Below are 27156 nucleotides of genomic sequence, written 5' to 3' on the forward strand. Positions count from 1 at the left end.
ACAAAACCAAATCTTCAAATCAATTGAAAAACGCTTGTGTGCCCTTGAACAAAACATGCAATTTTTTGACTATGAATAAAACACTAAAAATAATATTATGGAATGCCAACGGTCTAGCTAAACACCAAACAGAGCTAGAAGTTCTGCTAAACAACGACGAAATTGACGTATGCCTAATAGCTGAAACACACTTCACAAGACATTCATATTTGAATTTTAAACATTATTCCCTATACCATACTATTCACCCCAACAATTGTGCAAGAGGTGGCAGCGCCGTTCTCATAAAAAATAATATAACCCACCACTTGGAAGACCAACTCAGCGCCGAGGAATTTCAAACAACTTCCGTTTCTGTCGAGGCCTTCGAGCAACAAATATTACTAACAGCTTTATACAGCCCACCCAGACATCAACTAAAATCTGAAGATTACGTATCTCTCATCGAAAGATACAAAGGACGTTTTATTATAGGAGGCGATTTCAACGCTAAGCACGTGCATTGGGGGTCTAGGCTTACAACAACGAAAGGGCGCGAAATGTTTAAAGCCATAAGACAAAGAGGTTGCGAAATAATTTCAACTGGCAAGCCAACATATTGGCCTACAGACACCAACAAAGTACCTGATTTGATTGACTTTTTTGTCCTTAAAAATATTCCCGCAAACCATCTTTCTACTTCCGAAGGCTTCGATCTGAACTCTGACCACTCACCGATCCTTTTAGAAATATCAGGGAATGCGGTACTAAATAAAACGTCTCCTCGTCTATTTAATAACTTCACCGACTGACAGTACTTCCAACTGCAATTACAAGCTGTAGTGGTAGACACCGGCCGTATCGTGATTGCTGATGATCTTGATGATGCCGTGCTTCAGTTCACGCAAATAATTCAAAACGCAGCTTGGAACAGTACGCCCCAGCAAGAAGTTACATCAAACAAGAAAAAATACCCGTCATATATCAAGTTGCTGATAAATAAAAAACGAAAACTTAGACGTCGTTGGCAGCAAACCAGATATCCTGAGGACAAATTGAAACTCAACCAAACAACAAAACAACTACACGTTCAAATTCAGACATTTAAAAATGATAACTTCAATCGATTTCTTAAGAGCCTCACATCTGATAAATCCACAGACTACTCTTTATGGAAGGCAGCAAAGTCATTTAACATACCGATAAAACACATAGCACCCATCAAAATAAACGACACCCAATGGGCAAAATCCAATGAGCAAAAAGCAAATTTATTTGCAGAGAATCTTTATAAAACCTTCTCTGCCAATGATGGATCTGAAGATATTGACATCTCGTCAAATTGGATTGAAAGCGATGTCAGCATTGAGCCAGTTAGTAACGAAGAAGTAATGAGCGAAATTTTCAAAATGAAAACGAAAAAAACGCCTGGTTTCGACCTCATAACTGCAGAAATTCTTCAGAGATTGCCCATTAATTGTGTACTTGTCTATTTCTCTGCTACCAATGCTGTCCAAACTTTTTGAACGTCTGTTACTGACTCGAATGTTGCCGATTATAGAAAACAAGAGAGTTATTCCAACGCACCAATTTGGCTTTCGAAAAAATCACTCCACTATCGACCAAGTTCACAGGGTTGTTAGAACCATAGAGTGTACGATAGAGGAAAACAAAGTTTGCGCAGCGGTGTTCCTTGACGTCTCGCAGGCGTTTGACAAAGTTTGGCATACGGGCTTACTCCACAAACTAAAATTGATTTTGCCCAGGAATTATTGCGAAATCCTTTCTTCCTACCTTGATGGCAGATACTTTCGTGTCAGACTTGACAACGCCTATTCACCATTGCAAAAAGCATGCGCGGGGGTACCTCAAGGAAGCATCCTAGGCCCTCTCTTGTACCTCTTGTATACGTATGACCTACCGGTTCACGAGCAACACGTTATCCTAGCAGTTGGAGAAGTGATAGAGACTACAACGACGAAATTGCAATCAGCGGTGAGTTCTATTGCAACATGGGCAAAAAAATGGCGTATCAAATTAAATAATTCCAAATCAGTTCACATTGTATTCGGCCTGAAAAAAACAATTTACAAGCCAGTCTACATAAACAGCGTAAATATACCGTACGTCAACGAGGCAAAATATCTTCGTATAACCCTTGACGCTAAACTGCGTTGGAAGGCGCATGTCAAGAAAAAGCGTGAAGAGCTGGAATTAAAAACATAAAACCTTCTTTATCTTATTGGCAGACACTCTATTCTGTCAACGAACAACAAACTACTGCGATATAATCAAATACTCAAACCGGTCTGGACGTATGGCATTCAGCTATGGGGATGCTTAAGCGAATCTTGCATGACTATTATTCAACGATTCCAAAATAAAGTGTTGCGCAACATCGTCAATGCTCCATACTATGTGAGAAATCTCGACCTCCATCGTGATCTTGGTATCTTACCCATCACTGACGTGGCGAAAAAGTACGCCATGGCTCACAGACAACGTTTAAGTACACATGTCAACGCTGAAGCATTGGCTTTGCTTCAGCCAAATACTCATACAGTTTTAGACCAGATGGGCACCCAGTAGCAGCTGAACCTTATATATTTATACATTCATAATGAATTTATGAATATTGGGGCATCTTAGTTTTTTCCTTTTTTAATATATATGTTCAATAAAAATTGCTCGTTAGTATCTTTATTTCGTTGTACTAGTTGTAATTTCTAAACGTTATTCTGCTTATACTTTAAGATGCGTTAATAAAAAATTAAAAAAAATAAAAAAAATATGACTTGCTGCACGGTGCAGCACTAAAAGCAGCGACGTCAATTTCCACAGCTTGTATTTTTTATACTTATTTCGAAACTTAATATTTTCATTGTTTTCGAATTAACGGTTTTTGGATACTTTGTTTAACGAGGTATAGTGGGATTTTTTTAATTTGTTATCATTGATTGACAGACGTTTAAGCGAAGAGTGAGTAAGCCCGTTTTAAATCTGTGTTGATTAAAATATTTCAAGAAATATCTGCTTACAGCCAGCAGCAATGGAACGAGGGATTGGTGAAAGGAGTCAAGCAACAGCTATAAATTTATAAGTTTGTGAAAATTTCAAGGGATCATATTGGGCAACCCGCTTTGCAGCTACTGAAGATTGTTAGGAAAATTTCATTGTAGAGTGATAAAATTGAATTACTTCGATGCAGGAATGGAGCGAGTATTAGCAGACACTTGGGCTGGGAATGCGAATAATGGCATGAAGCCTTAGTCACTTAAAAAAAATTTTGTTTTAAGTTTTCTGTAAAATTAGCGCAAGTCTAATATAATTATTTTCTCTTTGATCAAGACCTGCTGTAAACTAATTAAGCCATTGGCTGATTTTATCTAAATACAAACTCCAGCAGGCTTGTGTGCACTTATGTATGTATACATTCACTCACATACATTTTTTTTTATTCGTCCATCCTATTTTCTCTTGTAAATAAAGCTTAGCCGCATTGCATCGCTCGAATGCCGATGTTAATTACAAATAAAAAATATAAATTAAATTCCAGCAGTTGTGGCATAAGTGAGAATGTATATATGTATATACGTCTGTATGGATGTAATATAAGTGGCACATGTTGCCGCCAATGGTCCCATCGCAATGTTTTGTAATTGTCACGCCTATTGCTCTCACTATTAAAACGCTGCTTTATTAGACATTTATACAGTATCTTATTGGGTATATGTACGAATGGGAATGTGTCAGTGTGTGTGTAAGTGTGCGCATAGTATTAATTGTTGTGGATTTTTAATTTTCTTTGCTGCACTCGTACATCTGACGTAAGCCAACGCGTCAAAAATAAGCATACATATGTATGAACAACAACAAGAGCGACCACAAAGATCCCAAAGCAAAAACGTGTGATTGTTGTAGATACATATGTACATATATAGATAGCGTTAAGATTAACAAGTGATCGGATCACTTTAATTGAACTCATCCGGGGAGGTCGCCTTACTGAGCATTTTATTTGCATTTGCAATTGAATATGCACTCAAGCACACAAGCCCACATGCACACATACATAGACGCAGTATGCACAGTGTATTCCAGTTATCAGCAAATTTGCCAATCAATATGCATCAGAAGTAGATCTACACGCCTTAGGTCAACACGTCAATTCAGACTCGAATGAATTCATTTCGAAAAGCAAAGCGAAGTACTCGTACATACACACACATCCCAACGAAATATTTCTAAATTGTTTTCGTAATGCGCAGGAATGCATAAGTAAGATTAAATGGCGTGAGCACCCGACCAAGCGAACTTTCGTAATCAAAGCGGGGAAGACCTGAATGCGACGGTTATGAGAGAGGTCGTCTTAGGGGATTTAATACGGGTCCGAGGTCCAAAATGCGAGAGGCCGTCATGAATTTTTTATAAAGCAAAAACTGTGACCAGAAAACCACACGAACCTAATATCGAAGCATTCACCAACAACGAACCCAAAGCCCTAATTGCCGCTTGGCTGTCGGAGTAAATATTTACCTCCCTCACAACAGCTATACATAATAAAAAAAAAAAATTTGAAAAAATATTGATTAGTTTTTTTTTGTAGCCGATTCAAAAAGCAAATTTTACATGGCCCACCCTATAGAAGTTAGCCACCTATCCACTACTTCTTTTGATTGCGACTTCATCCACTTGAAAAACACTACTGTAATGCAGTCGCCTGAATTTGAGCTTAATGGGAAACTTCTTGCAAAATACTCTTCCTTTACCTTGACCTGATCCCAAACGCTGCACCGAGATAAAATAGATTTGCTTCTGCGCACAACTTTAGAAAGAAGTCATTCGGAACCATCTAAACAGGCGGTCCCCAAACTGTCCAGATCATTGAAGAAATGATCCCAAAACATTCCTTGTATAGGTTCGCTTTGATTGCAAGTACTGAGGGAAAAAGATCTAACCAGTTTTGCTGTCCTGATAGCTGCACAGATCACAGATTCAAACACAATCAATAGCTTTCTCTAGGAAAATTACTTTCAGACACTCCGTTCGAATGCCCATTTTTTAATCTATCGACAAAAATTGGATTCTCGAAATTAGGCGAGCTTTGAAAAACTAAAGGTACTGACATTTTAAATATTCACAAATATTGAAGGCGGTTAATGGCATAATATTTATACGAAGGGTGAGTGAGGAGTACGGTAAGGTGACGGGTAAGAGGCAGAGCCAGAATAGTGCAGCTATAAATCTTGTGCATGTCAATCACACTCTGTCTGTCTATTTTTGAATCACAACATTCGTCAGAAAAAGGTTTAAGGCGTATATTATTTAACAGGCACAGACCTGGTAGCATTCCATAAAATTTTTTTCTAAATTTAAAATTATACAAAACGTAAGCATAAAATATATGGTTGAAATCGATAAAATTGTGTGGAAAATTTTTTGAATATTTTTTCTTATCACCGCTGAAAGGTGTGTTCAGTATGCGCCACCAAATAAAAAATTTCCACCATTACCTCATTCTTAGTTTTAATCAAAAATAGATACGAAAATATACGTACATTTTATTACAAACTCTAATAAAAAGGTATATTTTTTATCTAAATAAATCATATTTCTGAACAAAATGAATTTCCATATTGCGATCGGAATGCCAGATAGATAAAACGCAGGCAAAGCAAAAACAACGAAAATATAAACATTGCAGCAATAATAATGGCAACTATCAATCAGCAAAGTAAATATGATATCATATGTATGTGTGTGTGCGTACGTTTTCGAGTATTGGCATAACAAAGCAATTAGTTATTTGAAGAAATCGGGGGAGACAAGGGTTGAGGGAAAACCATCAAAGAGATAAGTTGAAATAAACAGATGCGCGCACATTTGGAGAATTTCGTAAATAAGGCGCGTAACTTTTATTTAAATGTTTATAAAATGAAAATGTAATAAAAGTCCTAAAAGCTTCAATTAAAGTTAGCCTTAGAAAGCTCCGGTCATTAGACCAAATCGCTCTGGGTCATCGCAGGCAAATATGTATTTTCATTGCACGATGACTTTTTTTTATTAAAGGGTTTTCCAATAAGAGGTGTTCTGAATGAATGGATTGCGTTATCGAGAGATGATTAACGATTTTTATGGCCGGAATTGAATGGTATTGATTTGGACAACGTTTATTTTCAACAAAACCGCGCTGCGTGCCACACAAACAACGAAACCATTGATCTTTCACGGGAAAAGTTTCGGGACCGTGTTATCTCTCGAAGAGGTGATCACAATTGGCCACCGAAATCTTGTGATTTAACACCTTGTGACTTTTTTCTTTGGAGCCACGTGAAAGAGAAAGTCTACGCCAACAGCCCAAGGTCGATTCAAGACCTCAAAGATGGAATTCGTGAGGCTATCGAGGACATAGGGCAGCCACTTTGAAATTCGGTTATGGAAATTTTCATGAAAAGGATATTGTCCTATAAGCGTGGTCGTGGTGGTCATTTGGTTGATGTTATTTTCCCCTATTAACGGCATATTTTCCTCTTTATAATGAAATAAACATCCGATCATTTATATTAAAAAATGGCATTTTTCTTTGAATATCAAAATAACACCTCTTATTGGAAACCCCGGCGACAGCCGTAGCCGAATGGGTTGGTGCGTGATTACCATTCGGAATTCACAGAGAGAACGTTGGTTCGAATCTCGGGAAACACCAAAATTAAGAAAAAACATCTTTCTAATAGCGGTAGCCCCTCGGCAAGCAATGACAAACCTCCGAGTGTATTTCTCCTCATAAAAATATCTGCCGTTCGGAGTCGGCTTGAAACTGTAGGTCCCTCCATTTGTGGAGCAACATCAACACGCACACCACAAATAGGAGGAGGAGCTCGGCCACACACCCAAAAAGGGTGTACGCATCAATTATATATATATACCTATATATCGGAAACCCCTTTATTTACCCTGTTTTTCAAGTAAGAAATTTTTCTTAATACTGTTCATTCTTTAACCAAAATCATAAAAATCAAACTATCAAACTGTATACAAAATTCGTCATGGACGAGACTTTAGCACTTAAAATGCTGTTTTGGCCAGCCAAAAAACTATGAAATTCAAGATAAAACACAGCGACAGGATATCCAAGAAAGAAGTACCTCCTATCTGACCTCGCTCTCGGAAAACGAGAAGAAAACTAAACCTTTCTAGTATATTTGAGTATCCTTAGGCTTCCTATACGCGCTGGACATTTCTTAAAAATAGAACACCAAAGATGGCATTACAGATCCTGAAGATTTCGAGAAGCATTCAAGACCTTGCGAGGCGTCCTACTTATCACTACTTTCGGCAAATTCAGATTCACTTTTCTATTTATCGTCATTTATTCTGCTTAAAAGCTATAGCTACCAAAGATTTCAGCTAAATTTACTAACGGGTTACTGAGCAACTACCCGATACAGCTGAAAAGGTTTTATAGCCGATATGTAAATTCAGCCACAATTGTTGGGAATTAGCCGTTGTTTTGTGGATATAGATTTGTTCCCTGAATCTTGAGGATTTGGAAGGACTCTTCCTAATGCTGAATCGCATTGCCTTTTTTGCTCTGGTCGACACACAAAACTTCGCACTTTGCACTCATTGATTTGATTTCGAAAATGTGCTCGAAAGCAGAGGAGCGAAAGTAAAAACCAGCTGCCCTGCCAGCGGACATCCGATCGATGTGCTTGTTGTTGCTACAATAGATGGCTTAATATGTATTTTATGGCACAGCACTCCAAGCTGGTAAGGTGGACGCAACGCAGAGAAACAGCAGCAGCGAAGCGATACGAAACAGATGCGTGCGTCATTGCCGCACGCAGCAAATAAATACAACAATGCGCAAAAACACAGATGTGCAAATATTAGGCAGAGGCTGCAGAGGCGTAGCTACGAAATTTAACTGCGTATGCGTGCGTGTGTGTGCAAGGCAATAAGAAAATGACTTTATTGTTTCCTTTTGTCTCCACACTTTTTTTAATTTTTGATTTTTACTTTTCATTTTGAGCAAACAATTTCTGACAATTAATTGACTCTTATTAAGGCAAGTGGCAAAATAAATGAACGCAAGCATTTCATCGAATTTTTTTCGATTTCTCTATCAGCTCTTCGCGCTGTTGTTGTAAATTAATTGATTAGTAAATTTTTTCGCAGTTGCCATTTGCCGCTTTGTTCAATTGGAGTGAGATATAAATTGATTTTTTACTGAAAAAACAAAACAAAAAATGCCTCTTATAAATGCCGGCTGGAAGCTATTAGGCACATCCCCACATACACATTCTCAAGCATATATGTATATGCATTGCTGCTGTGTTTGCTGTGTGGGCATTTAATTGCATTTGAGCCTGTGTTTGTGTAGGTGTTGCTAAAGTAATCAGTTTTCGCAAAAATCGTGTAAAACCACATTTGAAAGTTGTTGCTTTTCGCAGTTGGCTGCGGAGCGCTGGCCAATGGACGGCTGCGTCGCCTAACGCCGACTGCTGGTCACTGCCCAAGTATTGGCGAGACGTGCTTTGTTACAGTAACGGTTCAATAAAAGCAACAGTAGCAAAAGCTGTAAAAATTGTTTGAGAAAAAATATATAAAATTTGAGAAAAAAGTTTAAATGTATGAAAAATAAATTTGAGAAGAAAATTAAATGTAACAAAAAATGTTCGGTTTTTGCTGCCTGGGGCGACACTTGTATAAAATATATTTGCGAAATAAGTAATTTTAATAAGTGTTTTTAAACTCATAAGTATGTATGTGTGTGTATGTATGAATTTTAATTGACAAAAGCCATGTTAAATACTGGCAGCCGGTTGGAGCGCATTCCGTAAACTATTAAATAAAACAATTTTGAGAAAATTATGGTAATGGAAACTGCGTGCAAAATTACTGAAACCAGTTGACAAGCAGTAAGCGGAAAAAACTAATCAAAATAGGCAACTTAAAGTAGTGTGAATGAGTGGTTTTCAAATAGATTTAGCTTCACAACTTCAGCAATTACATTTGCAATTACTTAATACTTTTTGTCCATAGTTTAAAAGTACATAATTCAGTTAATGCTAAATTGGGGCTTAATCGGTCTAATGTGGGGCAGTAGCTCAAAAGCATCAAACGTTAAAAGAGAGGATCATTAAATATGAAAAGGAGCAACAACATTGTGACGTCCGATCATAGGCAGCTCATTGTTCTTTCCAACGGTAGAAGTTCTAGTGGATTAAAGACAATAACGACAGGACGTTAGAAATCTTCTACAGTGAAAACTACATAAAAATGTGAGAATGACTCTATTCATCAGAGCGACAATCCAACCTAAAAGCTTTTGAGCACAAACTTTCCGCTGAATCGCGCTTCTGTAGGCTGTAGATCAGTATTCGGAGGGTAATCAAGTTGCGCGTCGTAGGTTATAGAAAAAGTTCGACACCAACTAGTATCACTTGCATAGAAATCCAGTCTCCATTATTCATATATCAACCGGCTCATAAAAAGTTGCGAAAACGGAGGGGGGTAAAGGTTAAAGTTTAAAGCTGGAAAGGGTAAAGTTTACTTTAATGTAAGGAATATCTTGGACCTTTTAACTCCATTAGTAGTGCATAATTTTTACGGGCAATTGATAAAACTATGATGAGAAGTTAGAGACTTATGAGAAGCGATGTCAACAATTCGACTGCTATAATTTACAACTTCTGGCTTAATTTATAAAATGAGAATTGAAAAAGTTCAGAGAGCGAAATTCCCTTGGCAGAACACAGTTCTGAAACTTAGAAGAGTCTAAAGTGCTTGGGGAAAACGCTGTAGCCGAGTCGTTTTGAGTGAAAGTTTTTTTTTAACAACGTTCACACCGCGGATTTCAATGGCAATTCCTCAGAAAAAAGGGATGGAAAATTTAAAACTTCCGTTTGGTATATCAATATTTGTTCACAACTCTGCGTTCATATCCATGTTCATTCACATCAAGAACCGCATTGATGTATGTTATCTGTTTTTAAGTAATTCCGCTACACAACCATTTTATTTCTAATTATTTGCCCAGCAAATTATGTGAAGCAAGAAAAATATTGGAATTAAAATACAACCACACCAGCAGAGCTGTAACGCAAAATTTCACCTTTCTACTCTTTCTGAGCTCAAATCAGCTCAGCTCTTTGATTCACTCGTATTTACTATTATATGTCGTCGTACTTGTCAGCAAATATTTTCACTTTTTCACAACTTTTTCCCACTTGTTCGATGATCACTTCGTCTGTGCTTGATAAATTACGTATTCTACTCTTCTTCTTGTCTCGATCACTTTTTCGTAAACACCTTTTGAAACGTTTGCCCGTTTCACTGTCAAAAAGGCCAGAATACCACCACAACAGGGTCACAGGGACACAATAACACCGCAAAACAGAAACGATATAGAATAATGCGAAAACGAATACGAAATTCGGTCAACTCTTCAACGCCCGCCTTGCCATTGACGGACAGACAATTGCCGAAATGTTAAAAGTACGCATTCAATTTCGTATTTGCAAGTGCCTGCATGAGCAGCAATAAAGCAAACGCCAGACGAAAGTAAACACCGTTGAGCTGCCGAGCCGCCGTAGTCATGCGCTGTTTTTAGCCACGCGAATACTTTGCTGGTGAAAATTCAACTGACGACAACGTAAACGTTCCGCTACGACAAAACTGAACTAGGCCTCAACGCGTTGCTGTTATTGATGTTGAGCGGCAGTTAACGATAGCGGCCATTGCCGCACAATGCCACAGAAGTTGCGGGTGGGCAGCGTTAACAACAACAAGGAAACTAAAGTAATTTTAGCAACGATAGGAGTTTGGAGATTGGAGTTATTGGAATGCGGCAGCGATGCCAGCAACAAACTTTATTTGTAAACGCGCAATGAGGTGGAAATAGCAAATCAGATATTGTACATACAAAGGCACGCATAGCGCAATAAACACAGCAACTGCCGGAGATGCGCAAGTACTTTCATTACTCAGCCAGCGCTGAGAAATTTAAAGCTGGGTTGTGAAAGCTTTTGAGTGCGCATCCACTCCGACAGTTGATGGAGCGGTGCCGATCTATAGCGCGCACATGCGGGGTCATTTCTTGCCAACACAGAGCACCGGGCGATCCAGTGCACTGCTGTGACAGCATACGTGCAAGAAACTTTAATTATTGTGAGCGAATTGAGCGCATGTCGCTTGCTGAGAGCTGAGGGACGAGACATGAAGTGCGCACGGAAGCGCGATTAATGAACACACTTCAGCGCCCTTTCCACCGCGGTTTTGTAGCCGCTATACTTTGTAATTGATTTGAACCAAAGATATATACATTTTACTTTCAATTATATCAGCTATATTGGGGCAAGGTGGCGCGCCTATCCACAGCCACGTTACATTTTGCTTGGCGTTTGCAAAAATATTTGTAGTAAAATTTAGCACTTCGATTGTTGAGGCTGAGTGGTTTTTATTAGTTATTATTTATTCGCTTTTTTTATCCATATTTATAATTATTTCATAAAGGTATGCATATTTTTATTAATTTGCGTCGATGTTATGCATATTTTTTACTAAACACGTTTCATTAAGTTTTTAACAGGCCTTGCTTGCTAGATACGAGCCATTGACGATTTTAATCTGTTTGTGTGCAACTCTTTGTTTATTTCTTTTGCGTTGTTGTGCGATTTTTGCTGAAATTAGATTTAACAGTTGACTGAAAATTTCGAAAAATTATTTTTAGCCAGTAGAAAAATAAATTCACTCAAATTTTATATCTGTTAATTAACAGCGCAATTTTTGGTTAAGAAAAACAAATTTCATGGAAGAAATAAGAAAATAAATCTAAGATTACAATAAAAGTTTAAAAATTTTCAAATTTAATAAAATAGATAAATAATAAGGAAACGATAAATTTACATTTTAAAAATTTAATTGAAAACTAAAATAAAGATTAAAATATTATAAATCAACAGGTAGTTCATAGATAAAAGCAAAAAAATATATTTTCACCGATTTTTCGGAAAATGGTTAGACTTGTAATTAAATTTAAACTTAAAATTGAAATAGACAATAAGTATAATAAAAAAATAAGAAAGTGTTTAAGTATTTAAAAATTAAAAATCAGCTGTTGGGCCATAGTTAAAAAGCAAATCAAATATATTTCATTTGATTTTTAGATAAATATTCAACTAAAACGGTCGTATTTCAATTCAATTTTCAATTCAACTAAAATTAAAAACTTATTTTAAACGAAAACTAACATAATATTTAAATTAAGATTAATATTAAAAAATAAAATTGAGATTCAAAGATTAATATTAAAAAAAAATTAAAAGTAAAATCAAAATCATAATCAAAATTAAATATAAGATTTAAATTTTAATCAATATCCAAATCGAAATTAAATTAATAAAAGGGTGGTTCAATTTCAAGGGCCGATGTTGAATGTGAACCACACCTAAACGTCAAGTTTTTTCGGCATTTCATTTGACATTTTTCAATTTGAGAATTAAATTAATTTGAACCATGGAAGGATACACGATCGAGCAACGCGTTAAAGTTATTCAGGCTTATTATGAAAACGGGCGTCCAAATCAAAATGCATATCGCGCACTTCATCTTCAGTGATGAGGCACATTTTCAACTTAGTGGATTCGTCAATAAGCAGAATTGCCACATTTGGGCGAATGATAATCCAAGAGTGATTGCCGAAAAACCAATGCACCCTCAAAGAGTGACTGTTGGTGCGGTTTATGGGCCGGCCATCGTTGGGCCGTATTTTTTCCAGACAGTTACTGTGAATAGTGTTCGCTATCGCGAGATGATAACGAACTTTTTATGGCCCGAATTGGAAGATATGGATGTGGACGATATGTGGTTTCAACAGAACGGTGCCACTTGTCACACAGCTAACGAAACAATGGCTCTTTTGCGCGAAAAATTTGATGGCCGAATAATCTCACGTCGCGGCCATGTCAATTGGCGGCCAAGTTCATGTGATTTGACACCGTTGGAATTCTTTCTTTAAGCTTATTTGAAAGACAAGGTGTACGCCGATAAGCTAACAACAATTCAAGAGCTAAAGAATGAGATAATTCGACACATTAACGGCATAGAACCTCAGTTATGCCTCAGCGTCATCGAAAATTTGGGCCATCGGATGGAGGTGTGCCACCCAGGCCGTGGCGGCCATTTGGCCAATATTTTGTTCCATACGTAATTCAAACATACCAGTGTTATCACAATAAAGAAAAAAATTGTATTTGATTCAAAATCAATACCGGCCCTTGAAACTTAACCACCCTTTAAATGATGAAATAATTAAATTGAAATCGAAATTCAAATTCAAAATAAATTTAAATCAAAGCCAAGATTCAAATTTAAATTTTAAATACAATGGAAGTTAAAATTGATATGATTGATGAAAAACCGATAAAAGACTGAAACATACAATTGGAATTAAAACTAGCAAAAAATAGAAAAAAATTGAAAATTAAATAAAAAAAAACGTAAATAAAATAAAACGACTATACATTTTACCTAAACATCCTAAAATTATAGTTTATGTTATATAAATTTTTTCTTTAATTTAATTAAAAAGTTTTAATTTTATTTCATTTTTATTTGTATGTTAATTTTAAATCTAATTTTAACCAAAATCGCAATCAAAGTTAAAATTAGATTTAAAATTAACATACAAAAAAAAAAATGAAATAAAAATAATACTAAAACTAAAATACAATAAAAGGACTATACAATTTACCTAGACTCTCCATTTTTTTTTTAACGCAAGCGGCATGCGCCTATCGGAAAACACTAAACCACTCACCGCTGTAAATTGAAACCGGTCGCTATTTTCCAGTTTTATGTTTTTCATTTGCACACTTTTTTACGCTTCATTACTGCAATTACGACTCTCCATGAAATATCAAATTAATTGTTAAGTTAAACAAATAGAACAATAAGAAAAGTATTTAGTTACGTAATTGTTGCTTCACATTTGTATTTTACAACAACAGTGCGCACCACAACAAACAGCAAACGGCGGTAGACGGAAGCCAAATAAGAGCCGAGTAACATAAGAAAAAACTTTTTTTCTATTTTTAATAAATATCGCATCTCACTGTTGCGAAAGTTTTCAATTCTGCTATAAATTCAATAACGTTTGGGACGAGTCATTTTAAATTATTTGATTAAATATAATAGAAATGCCTTTCAATCATAAATCGTATACGAAATTGACTGCTCTTCATTTTCTTTTAAATATTAATTCTTTGTGAGCAAAATTGCAAGTCACAATCAGAAGACAAAAATAATTTGATAAATTGATTGTTTTTTTTTTTTTTTAATTTCACTTTGTTCATAAACAATTAAGAAATGAACGTCAGCAAAAAAATTCCAAGAATGCCAAATAAAGTGTCTAAAAGTACCAGCTTTGAGGTCTGTAGCTTAGCTATTTCGGCTGTGTGAACATTATGAGGCATTCAAGCGAGAAAGCAGCGAAATAATTGAACGAAAGTTCTGCAAGAGTTCTAACCGCCGTTTGACAGTTTTTCAGGCTGGCTTCGCTACTATAACAGCACTTCCCAAGTGAGAATGCATGGGCCTGTAAAAAGGTCAGCTAGAAGTGAACAGTGGTTATTAGAATTCCCACAGAACTAAAAATCACTCCGGAAAGCGTACACCTACATAATTTTCGTCATGTTCATTGCCGCTTTCTCTGATGCCAGCTACACAAGTGTAAGTAATTCGTGTTAAGTGTTGAAGAATACCAGAAGAACGTGTCAGTAATAGTGCGAGGTATTTCTGGACTCTGACCTCGTTACATATAAGCCTCAAAAACATGGTAACTTTTCCTTAACACTTATTTAGGTTGAACTTCTGTTCCAATGTGTGGTCCTACAAAGGTTTTTGAGCAGCATTTTCTCGTATATTATGACAGAGGAAGTGCCACCAAACTGAGGATAATTGTTCTTATAATTTTAATATTTCACTTCTTCAGCGGATTTTTTATCAGAAATCTGCTACCTATATGCGAATCAAAAATCTCAATTGCTTACCGCAGTCGAGATACTAGTGGCGACACTTTTAATCTCAACTCATGCCGATATTAGCCAGCTGGTTTAAATTTAAGCCATTTACGGGCTTTGTTTAGCATATCTCTAGAGTGTCTGACTCTGAAAAAGAAAACCTTGATAATCCAAGGCTGGTTTTTGTAAAACGCTCTGCAGAGCTATAGCTTGAAAATCAAACAGTTAACTCTCTCCAATGCAATTAACTGGAGTTCGGGAAAGAAAGGTTGGCCCAGATGCCTCAACTCGCATGCCGAAGTGTCCCCTTACACGTCTAACATAACCTCTTTGTGGAACTGCGTCTGCAACATAGTCAAATTCATATGGGCAGCGAAGAGCAACTGAAATAACGCAAGAGCTCTCTTCCCTAAGTAGATGGGGCAACTAAAAGCAATGGGGCAACTTATAGTACACTTTCTTTTCTGAAAACATGCATAAGGACTAGGGATGCCGAAATTACTTTTGCAGAAGCTCATTTGACGAAAAAGTGCCAGAAGCTTTCCGGCATCTACTGTGTGATTGGCCTTCATTATCCAGGAGAGGGCAAAAGTTTCTCGGTACGGGGAAAATTGTTAGCAGCCAGCTGAGCCTAACCTTGACTCAGGTATTTGTGAGCACAATGAGAAGAGAGAAAAATTAAAATAGTTTTGCTTTCCTTTAAGCTTGGAGCAATTTTAGCCTAATTTCTTCAAATTTTTCTCGAACCAAAGCACAGGTGCTTTAGGTATAGGAGATCTTCTTTTTGCCGGTAGCAGCATCTGTCCTATCTGCCTCATGAACAGTCGCTTACTGTTTCTTTCTGTTTGTGTTTCATCATAGGATGTACGACGGGACACAAGAACACCAAGAAGTGGAAGAAGCGAAAGAGGAAAAAGAAAAGGAAGAATTCAGATCAGCTAAAGTTAAGCTGCAGTAACGCAGCTTCCGCAATAACCGATACTGTTCGCCCCCGTTTTTACTATCTGGCTTTCACTCCCTCAAAAACTGCTCGGAAAAATACTAGGATTAGCATCTTAGATTAAAAATTATTCAAATTATTTAAAGCATGTGGCTTCCCGTTCACATAAATAATATCATATGCGTATGCATGTATGTGTATGTCTGTGTGTGCGTATGTTTATTTCCATTTGTATACAAACTGATAATGGCATAGACAACAAGTATACAAGTAATCATCAAAACAACAACAACGAGTACAATACGCTAACCAGCAAGCAAATAAAATACGCCCTTTCAGCCAAGCCGCTAATCTACAACGCTCATCGGCGAACGTGAGTGCAAAGACACGGGTGGCGGTGGGGGCTGCGCGATTTATACGCAGTGACGTCAAACGCTTGATCTGGCTGAAGCTGAAACTGAAGCTGTGTGTTGCCTAGCGGTGTTTGACGCTGACGCCGATGGCACCAGTGAGCTGGCTAATAAGGTTAGCTTCAAGTTTAGCTTCGCCGTTTATTGCTTTATTTATTATTTTTTACTTTTATTTTTTTTTTTGCAATTTTAAATGAGTTGTGTGTTTATTTAATTATTTTTTGTTCTATTTTTTACTAATTCAAAGCTCAAATTTCACTATTTTTATTGCGTGTATTGTAAACGAATTAAGGCGATAAGTTGACGCAAAAAATACGAAGGCTGCCGAAATAGACTCTTGTCACTGAATCAAGTCCAGTTCAATTTAATTACATTTTAATTACTCGATAATTTCGTTATTTTACATGCTATGTTAGTACGGATTTTGCATTGTAATGCTGCACACACACACTTACAGACTCATTTACATATGAGCGACCAATTCGTGATTTTTCACTTATTACTCAAGTCTTTGCCCTTTGGCAGTCTGACAAACAGGCAAACAGAAGTTAAAGTGCAACCAAGAATTATAATTATGAAATTATAGTTTATTGACCAACAGCAGCAGTGCAAAGTACCACTCGAGAACACCGAGTCATGTCTGCATGGAAAGGCGCGTACGTGACGGTTTGCTCAAATCTTCAGATATTTGCACAGATTCCCATGCGCACATTTGTATGTACATATATGCGCGTAATTCATTCATGTTAAGTTTTATGGTCCATTGACGTGCGTACTAGTAGTGACGTCATGGAATTTAACTCGTTTTGCAACTTAAGAAAAAAAGTTGGCTGCTGATTATTCACGAGTGAAAAACAATTGCATAAAAATATTTGCACCTCGGATTGATTAATGAGTGGAGCAGATGATGGCACGGAAGAAGAATTAACAACGCACGAACTTAAAATTATTTTCAACTGTGTGGGAGTAGCACAAGTCATTGGCTTTTCAAGACTTAGCCTTAGGCGGTCAAAATATTAGTGCACGTCAAAGCACCAAGCACGAAATGCACAAATAAAGTTTGGCTAGAAAATGTTTGCCCATGAAAATTGGAGAGTACGTATTAACGGCCCATTATATATTATATATACGACGGCCGCCGTAGCCGAATGGGTTGGTGCGCGACTACCGTTCGGAATTCACAGAGAGAACCTCGGTTCGAATCTCGGTGAAAACACCAAAATTAAGAAAAACATTTTTGTAATAGCGGTCGCCCCTTGGCAGGTAATTCTTTCAGGAGGAGGAGTAATTCTTTCATGCCAGAAACGCACTTGGAGGTTTGCCATTGCCTGCCAAAGGGCGACCGCTATTAGAGAGATTTGTTTTATCGCTTGTTCTATCATTAGCTTGCGTATAAAAGAAAATTACTGGTACGAGTTTGCAGATCAAAGCTTATTTAGACCTCTGCGGTGCCTTAAGCTTTGCATCTGCTTGCATTGCAACTCTGCATGATACACGTAAGAAAAACGCACAGAAAGGCTGATCGCTAAGGCGGGACCTCAGTAATGTGCTAAGCAAATGAAATCATCAGCAAAACGCTCAACTTGCTGCATACTTAGAGGCGTGGTGAATTTAAGTGCAACCTGCATAACCCATATGAAATATAGGTTCCGCCCGCCTTACAGGGCACGAATATTGCATTGATACCACTTGATGCCGTTGGGTATGCCAACTGTTGATAAAAACTTCAACAAAAGTGTACTCCTCTGAATAATTGCCACAATAAAAAAAAATTAAAGGGCTGAATTTTTCTAGCCCAAAGTAAAAGTATCTTTTCAGACTGATCACATGACTGATCAGGAAAATTAGAGTTCTTAGAAGTAGGCACAAAACAAGGTATGGACAAATTTTACTGTAGAACAATCATTGCCAATAAAATAGGTTGATCCATGTGGGCTGTTTGGCTACATAGCTAGACTTGTATGACTACTTGCAGGCTGATCTGCAACTAAACACAAATTAGCCCCACTTTTTGTTCTTCTTGTACTCAAAATTATATCTAAAGATACGCTTGCCAACTAATCGTGACTATTGAAGCTATACCCACTTTGGTCAATCGTTCACTAGCGTACTCGTATTCCGTATTCTTCTACAGTGCGGACGCTTTGCGGAAGCGACATCTTCAGGCTAAACACAATGAAAGTGTCAGCCAGCGAGCACAGCGATCGATAGCCGTTCAATGCGACGCGATGCCACAAAGTCTATCGCATACACAAACCAATTGGCATCAAAGCTTCAACAAATGCTGATTATTGCACACGAAATGAAGAAAATGCGAAAAAGCTTTACTGTTAGTAAAAGTGATTATTTTTTCTCTAATTACTTTTAAGCGGCTGCAAGTGATTAGCTATTAATTAAAGAAAATGATATTTCGAACCGGTTAACGATTTCATTTATTAGCTTGTACTTGTGCGAAAATATTTACACGCCATTTCAGTTGTGATAACTTGAATCCTTTTGATGTCAATGCCAATGCCACAGCTGCCAGTGCCGACAGCTTAAGCGAAAATCGGCCATTGGGGTTAATGGCAACGGCTCTCAACGACACTTACTGTATCATTACAAACGCGATTATCCATAAAATTATGATTTATGTACAACACAAGGCACAACACTTCCTGCTACAACCGAGCGAACGCGCTGCAGATCGGCAGATCGGCAATCTACTGGCTGGTCGCCGCCAGGTGAGCGCTGATAAGGCATCTCAGAAACGCGCGCGTACAATTGCAAACGATGCTGGATGCTGTATATGTGTATGTAACAGCGAGCAGCCGGCGGCAGAGTACTGCGCGTGCTATTGTTGTTGTGCATCAGCAAGCGAACGATTGGCATTATGTTGCTGTTATGTTCTGGTGTCGTACAACAACACAGCAATTTATGCATTACAAATTATTTACGGCTGCCAATAAAACACGACAGCTGCGACACGTTGGCCACGTTAGTTACGTTAGCCGCCGACAATAATGCAAACGATAAGCGTTAAATGCGCAATGCGATATGCCGCTACGGGCGATGGCAGAACAATCATGCGCTAGCGGAGAATTGGATCAGAGTGCGAGTGTATGGTGGCGCAAAGCGCTAGCGGTTCGAAGCTGTGCAGCGCCCGTAGACGGGATTAGGCAGCTGCATGGCGCTACGCCACATCACTCAGTGCAAAGTAGCCGCAAACTGCGCATGCCCCTGTGGGTGAGGCAAATGTAGAGGAGTGACTGGCTCTGCTCTGTGTGGGTATGGAAGCCGCGGGGCGGATCGACTCGCCAATGCCATTAGTAATAACTGTTTGTGGTTATGCCAGCGCGAAGTCATTTCTTTGGCAATTTAAAAACACATTTTCATGTAACTTATGCAGGAAGTTATCGTAAATTCCATAATAAATAAATTTAATGTACAAGCATAGGGGAGTATGTGGACATTTGAGAATCAATGCGAAGTTAATTTCTTTTAAAGTTGGCATTTTTCAGTCAACAACTGCATTATTTGGTGGTTTAAAAAAAATTGTAAACTGCTAGTTAGCAAAATAATAAATGTTCGCATTATAGGGTTTTTCATTAGGTGCATTCGAACTTTGACGCGTATGGCGACCGTTTTGGTAGAGCTATAACTGTAAAATTTGGTGCGAGTACTGATTCAGTCTTGATATTTAACACCGAAGAGCTATAAGATTCACTTAGTATTTTTTTATATGACGCCATTGCTTTCTACCGCCGTAGGGAAATGGGTTGGCGCATGACTATCATACGAAAGGGCACAAATTCGGAAATCCGTGCATGAAACACCAAATGATAGAAAAGGTTTTTTCTATAAAAGTCGCCCATCGGCCGACAATGGAGAACGTCCGAGCAAAACTCCTTATAAAAAACCATATGCCATTCGAAGTCGTCTAAAACTGTAGAACCTTTCATCTGTGGTGAAACATCAAGACGCGCACCACAAATAGAAGGAGGACTATTCTCCCTTTTATATTCGTCGTAATAAATGGTGGCATTGAAGGCCCCTCACTACTGCTTTCTGTTCAGCTTCTTATTTTCCTTTTTAGTTTATAATTAAGAGGTAGCAGCATTGGGAAATTTGAAAAAATTTATGTTTTTCTTTGGGCAACTATTTAGAATGTTAAAAATAATAACAAATTAACCTTATGGAGGTAAAAGTTTCAATTATTGACCTTCCGCAACACCTCAATGGCGCTCGTAAAGTTTTAAATCTGTGTTGTACTTTTTCACGAGGAGTGGACACATTACTTTAATATTGCTGCATACATTGATGTGAAATTTTGAAAGTAATTTTTTTATTATGAACTTGCTTTTATATAAAGAAATGTTCAACTCACTTACCAATATACAGGGTGGCTGATGAAAGCCGCTACCAAAAAAAAATTTAATAACTTTTTTTCTTTTTAAGTTATCTGTTCCATTTTTGTTTTAATTTGCAGATTGATCTTTAAAATTTATTAAAATGGATAACTGGGACACGCAAACAAGAATTTGGATAGTCCGCCGCTATCACGCACTGGTGTCCGTAGTTTTGGTACAGAGAGAGTACAGGCGGATGTTTGGCGGCGATCCCCCGAGCAGATGGACCATAATGAGACTGGTGAATAATTTTGCTGAGCAAGGAACAGTCGCAAGAAGGCCTTATCATCGAAACCCACCAGTTCGGACGAAGGAAACGACTCCCTACAAAATTCAAATGGTTAACAAACTGAAAGCAACAGACTTGCCGATTCGCTTGGAATTTTGCCAGAAGATCCTGCAAATGGTGGAAGAAGACCAAAACATGTTAAACTGCCTTTTCATGTCTGATGAGGCCCATTTTGATTTAAATGGCAATGTGAACAAACAAAATTGTCGAATATGGAGTACTTCTAACCCACAGATACTCCACGAGACGGAATTGCATCCTCTTCGCGTGACAGTGTGGTGTGCGGTTTCTTCACGCTGTATTGTCGGGCCTTATTTTTTTGAAGAAAATGGTCACACCGTTACGGTTACTGGAGACCGTGATTTGAAAATGCTGAAAGAATTTTTCTATCCAGAACTACGCCGAAAGAGAACTCCTTTCAACTCTGTGTGGTTTCAACAAGATGGGGCAACGTCTCACATAGCCCAGACTGTTATGACAGAGTTGCGACGAAAATTTCCCAATAAACTGATTTCAAGAAACTCCGAATTTCGTTAGCCCCCCAGGTCGCCTGACCTTACTGCACCTGACTTTTTCTTGTGGGGTTTATGTAAACAAGAAGTTTATAAAACAAAGCCAACAAATTTGGATGAACTAAAACAATCCATTCGGGCAACAATTGCGGCTATTCCTGTCACAACTCTCAAAGCAGCAATGAACAACTTTTTACTAAGATGCCGCACTTGTGTCAACGAGCATGGGGGGCATTTAAATTCAATTATTTTTAAAACTAGTTAAATGTAGCTTAATAAAATTTAATGACCTTCAACTTGAAAAAAAAAAATAAATGAATTCCATACACTAAAAAAAAAGTTATTTCAGTTTCTTAATGTAGCAAAATTCATCAGCCACCCTGTATTTGATTAAATTAGGTATCAAGACCGCTTTCTTAGAATCCAAGGGAAAATATTTTCCTGAATTTCGATGCACAATTCGCTTTCTAAGAATCCAAGAAATGTAATAGGACTATGAATAAGTTCGTGCGGTTTTTTTTCGAAATTTGAAACTTTATTGACGTAAAATGGTTACAAATTTAATATTCAAAATATTGTCCATCGCTTACTACTACTTTTTCCCATCTTTCTGGCAATTCACGGATTCCCTTTGTGAAAAATTCGGTCGGTTTTGCCGCAATCCACGAATCGATCCATTTTTTGACTTCATCGTAATTACGGAAGTGCTGGTCAGCCAGGCCATGTTGCATCGATCGGAAGAGATAGTAATCGGATGGCGCAAGGTCTGGACTATACGGCGGGTGGGGTAGGACATCCCATTTGAGCGTTTCTAAGTATGTTTTGACCACTTGTGCAACATGTGGCCGAGCATTGTCATGTTGCAAAATAACTTTGTCGTGTCTATCGGCGTATTGCGGCCGTTTTTCTCGCAGTGCTCGGCTCAAACGCATCAATTGTCGTCGGTAGACATCCCCCGTAATCGTTTCATTCGGTTTCAGTAGCTCATAATACACAACACCCAGCTGGTCCCACCAGATACACAGCATAACCTTCAGGCCATGAATATTCTGCGCCGACGTCGATGTTGAAGCATGGCCAGGGTATCCATACGTTGCCCGACGTTTCGGATTGTCGTAATGGACCCACTTTTCATCGCCAGTCACAATTCGATGCAAAAAACCCTTTCTTTTGTGCCGTTGAAGCAGTTGTTCGCATGCCATAAAACGGCGTTCAACGTCTCTTGGCTTCAATTCATACGGCACCCAATGGCCTACCTTTCGGATCATTCCCATGGCTTTTAAACGTTTGGAAATGGTTGATTGATCAACTCCCAAAGTTTTTGCAACCTCTTCTTGCGTTTGAGCCGGATCTTGATCGAGCAATTCCTCCAATTCGGTATCCATGAACTTTGGCGGCGCACCCTCGCGTTCTTCGTCTTCCAAGCCAAAATCACCACTTTTAAAGCGTGCAAACCACTTCTGGCACGTTCGCTCAGATAGAGCATGCTCACCATAAACTTCCACCAAGATAGGATGACTTTCGGCTGCTTTTTTCTTCATATTAAAATAATGAAGAAGAATTCCCCGCAAAAACACATTATTTGGCACGAAATTCGACATTTTCAAGTGTGGTAAAAATATTGTTGTTTACGCTTCAAATAAAAAACTTATACTGACGTTTGTGCCTTACGACAGTAGCTCTCCAATGAATGTTTGGAAATGTGGATCGATGGAATAATAATCAAGTTACGCCATCTGTTGTAAAACCGCACGAACTTATAAATAGACCTATTAGTTAAATATGTGGCGATCCCTGTGAACCTCTCTGTATTCTTACTTTTCTTCTTCTTGAACTCATGTTCCTCGTTTCCCAAACACTCCCCGTTTCTCTAAGTCCTCACTTGCCTCACACAGCAAACCGCCTACTCATGCATACCTGGTCCAAAGCCACGATCATCTTCAATGCTTCGCGCACCCACGGCAGCACACAGCCCTCATCAGTCTTCAATTGCCGTCTTCTGTCTGCTCGCGCCGCCTACTTTTTCACTTTACTCCCCAGTAGTCTTAAGGAGTTGTTGATTAAGGCACGCTTTCAGCCTCCTACCGCGCCTATGTCACCAATTCTGCATACGTGTAAGTCTACTTGCAATAGGCGTGGGGCATACAACAGTGCAGCAGCTAATCCGCCTGTCTGTTTATCCACTTCAAATCAATTTCCTCCTTGCAAGTTTGAAAAAGTATCGCCCACAGGAGCAGCGTGAAACTGTCAACCGCCCGCCAACTTATCATTAATTCACCACAGTAGGCTATGTACTACAGTGTTGCATGCCCCACTCTTGCACCCGCCTGCACAGTACAGTAATTAGCGCAAAATTAGCAAGTCTATGTTGAAAGTCAATCAACTGCCACACCATGCCGCACAGCGGCTGTTTCTTTCAACGATTAAGCCAGCAAAAATATGAAGCAACAAGGAGTTAAAACTGCTGTCTTACCACATATAAGCAACACCAAAGTGGTGGCGCTTCGTTCGTCGGAGTGCAGAAAGAGACCGCCGAGCTACCTACCTTTTTAATTGAAGCCTCTGCGCTGATCACATACATATCCACAATACCCAGCAGGCAGTCATCGCAGCGGCAGACATCATGGCCCAATACCAGCGACCCCAGTGACCCGATGCTGCTGGCCGAATCGAGCGAATCAGTACGACGCAAACGGCTACCGCCTGGACCACTTTGGGCGGCTGCCTCGATTTTGCGCGCCAACAGTTGTTCCATTAGGGTGCGCGGACGCGAGGAGGAGGGGAAGAGTGCCATGTTGGTTGGATGTGCAATGTAACTGACTATAATGAACTCGTACGTGCGGTTATGTGAGATTTGGCAAAGTGTGGAGCATACAAGTTTGCTGCTTAAGTCTTTCGTTTAGCTTGGTTAGAATTGAGAGATGATGCGATGTGGTATTGATAGTGTTTTCGTGTTTGTCTTATATAACTTCTAATGCGGAAACTGAGTAGATGTAAACATACCTGAAAAGAGTAAGAAAATAAAATAAAATTAGAAGAAAAATAATATAAAAAAAAATTGAAAAAAAAACAATGTCACCTTAGAGACGCCACTATCTCACTATTTTACAATCACATTAAAGTGCTGTTGTTATGGCTTGTAAACAATTTACAAACTTCAGCGACAAATTAACTTGCCACTAAAACAATTTACCACACGAACAGCAACTAATACAATTAAATCTGTTGTAATTATGTTTCGAGTCTCAAATTACCCACCGCCTAGCTGCCGCGCCCGCCGTTCCGCCTTTCAAGCAAAGCACACACCCAAAAGCAATTAACTACCAGAAAGGCGAAATCGAAGCCGCCAAAAACGGCACATTTTTTCACTTAAACAAACAATTACAAGTTGTCTGCCGTTGAAGTCAGCGATAAAGACTCGACATGGCCAAGCAATCTATGCGAAGCCGCCTACCAAAGCGCACTGGAGCCCAGTGGACCAGCAGCCGGTAGCAATGTGGCACCTCAGTGGCCAGTGAAGCAGCAGTGAACGCATTTCGATTCCAACATTTCAATTAAAATTTCAATTGCGATCATTTGCCAATTACAATTCCAACTTTTACTATTCGATGGTCCATTGCCTGAGGAAGCCTTCGGCGCTGCCATAAATTGTTTAGCTAATAGTTTTTATGACTTTTTATTTAGGTAATAAAGTTGGGTTTTATTCGTTCCCAGCGAACATTTTGCAACATTTTATAGGCTTTATGGCTTTTATTTCGTTGGAAGGAGCGGGGAAACTACTCTATAGCGTCGAATTTTTCATATTCAAAAATAAATAAACAGCAAAGGCGAAATTGAAAGCAGTTAAAGTTGGAGAAACCAGGTCGAACAAGGGAAAGAATGAAAATCCATTTACACAATTCAGTGTCGATCAGTGCGATTAGTGTCGATCGATCTCGATCAGTGCTTCCTATCCACACACGTTCATAGCAAGTCCTGTTCTTTCAGGGAACTTCCAACAGTATAACATCAGTTTGTCAGTGAAATGCACAAAAATACCATTGCCGACGTATTTAAAAATCACGAAATGGACACTGAAGTAACACAAAAAAACTTCACTATGTCGGACTTGTCTGAGGAGGCCAATTTGAGACTAAGAGAACGATTCTTAATTTTCCATAGCCACTGATACATCACTGATGTGTGTAAATTGACCTTAAATCAATGTCACATCCACAACCCGGTAAGCAAGACAATTAAAAATATGCGGGAAAAAGCGCAGGAGCGGAAGAATAGCTGACTGAGTGCTTGGACCTCACAAATCTAATCTACATAAATCTAAGACCACTACTCAGCACCGTTTCCATTTCGGGTCCAATAACCATAGAGACAACAAAGAAACGTAACAGCTCAGGTGATGATTTATCAGTATCCAATAGAGGTCAATGTATATGATAGGTCGAGTAGTATATTTCCTTTTCGTCAGTCTTTACACTACTCCAATATCAACAAGAAGCCTTTAACCGCTAATGGCAAAAGTCGTAAGATAAATAAGGAGAATCTGATCTGTTTGTCCAAGGTAACTACCTGCGGCTGTCAGCTTCCTAAAGCGGGATTAAGGGACTCTTAACCACCTACCACCTATTAACGTTGCGACTTATATCGAAAAAGCGGATAGACTCATATCCTGTAACGAGACTTTCTGGATAGCTACCAATGGACGATCATAGCTGGAATCACCATAGCGACATAGTCGGGGGTGAAGGACTGGATTAAGGTGTGATGCTACCCGTGCCGAGAACCTGTCAGGCTTGGGGCCCTTCTAATAAATAACCAAGTCTCGAACGGAGCTTACGGATAACTGGCGCCCTCCGTAATAACTAGCCTTACCCGTGTAGTTAAAAGCGAAAGCGATCATTCCTGATTTCAACCCCGACTTTAAACCTGTACAATCTGCTCCAAAACGACAACGGTGCTTGGAAGGAAATAAGCCAAACGCAAAAAGGCATAAAGCAATGGGCGTGACGCCCAGAAAATCATTTGCGGAGGTTGCAAAAGACCGCATTATTATAGGAGTTCTACACGAAAACCATCTGAAGGTATGATCCCCAAGGCCCAATGGAAATGGATTGAGGCCGAGCTAACGAAAGTGGCACTGAAGGTTGTTTTGGAGAACCTCGGCCCCCCACCTGCGTGCGAAGATTTAGGCTGGCACCAAGGCCAGATAAAAGTAATAGCGTGTGACGATGAGAGATCGGTTCAGCTGTACAAAGAGGCCATCTTCAAAGTCGGCGAAGTGTACCCGAATGCCAAGCTAGTGGTCGTGGACAGGAAGGATATTCCGTCCAGGCCGCGAGCAAGGGTCTGTTTACCTTCAACTGTCAAAGACCCGGTAGAGATAACGAAGCTAATTCGGGTCTGCAATCCGGACATCCCAACGCAGGAGTGGAGATACGTAAAAACACTAAGCAACAAGAACAGCGTGGAAGAATCGAAAGAACAGAAGCGCGCCATAATGCAGGCTCTACTGCTCTTGGCCGAAAACTCAATTGAACCGTTAGCGAAATGCGATGGGCAATTGAGATACCGTTTTGTAAAAGTAAAGCTTCACATCTACGGAACTGATACGGAAGCAA

General features: G+C 38.9%; 2 protein-coding genes across 5 annotated transcripts in view; both read right to left on the minus strand.

Moving 5' to 3' along the window:
- Window positions 1-24412, minus strand: part of LOC128859321 (inositol-trisphosphate 3-kinase A-like) — a 45859-nt gene extending 21447 nt beyond the window's left edge. For 3 of the 4 annotated variants that reach the window (XM_054096266.1, XM_054096265.1, XM_054096264.1), the window contains exon 1: window positions 10097-10632. Coding sequence is in view for 1 of the 4 variants with exons in the window: in XM_054096267.1 (XP_053952242.1) it covers window positions 24087-24335 (249 nt within the window). In the remaining 3 variants the exon portion in view is untranslated. Of the gene's footprint in view, window positions 1-10096; window positions 10633-24086 lie in introns of those variants that run through there. The other variant, XM_054096267.1, reaches the window with a different exon arrangement.
- LOC128859320 (serine-rich adhesin for platelets-like) overlaps window positions 24385-27156 on the minus strand; it is a 73861-nt gene continuing 71089 nt past the window's right edge. Inside the window, exon 4 of the mRNA XM_054096260.1 lies at window positions 24385-24544. Within this exon, the coding sequence (XP_053952235.1) occupies window positions 24428-24544 (117 nt within the window). The 3' untranslated portion in view covers window positions 24385-24427. The remainder of the gene's footprint in view (window positions 24545-27156) is intronic.

This window comes from Anastrepha ludens, chromosome 3, assembly GCF_028408465.1.
Source record: "Anastrepha ludens isolate Willacy chromosome 3, idAnaLude1.1, whole genome shotgun sequence".
Lineage (NCBI taxonomy): Eukaryota > Metazoa > Arthropoda > Insecta > Diptera > Tephritidae > Anastrepha > Anastrepha ludens.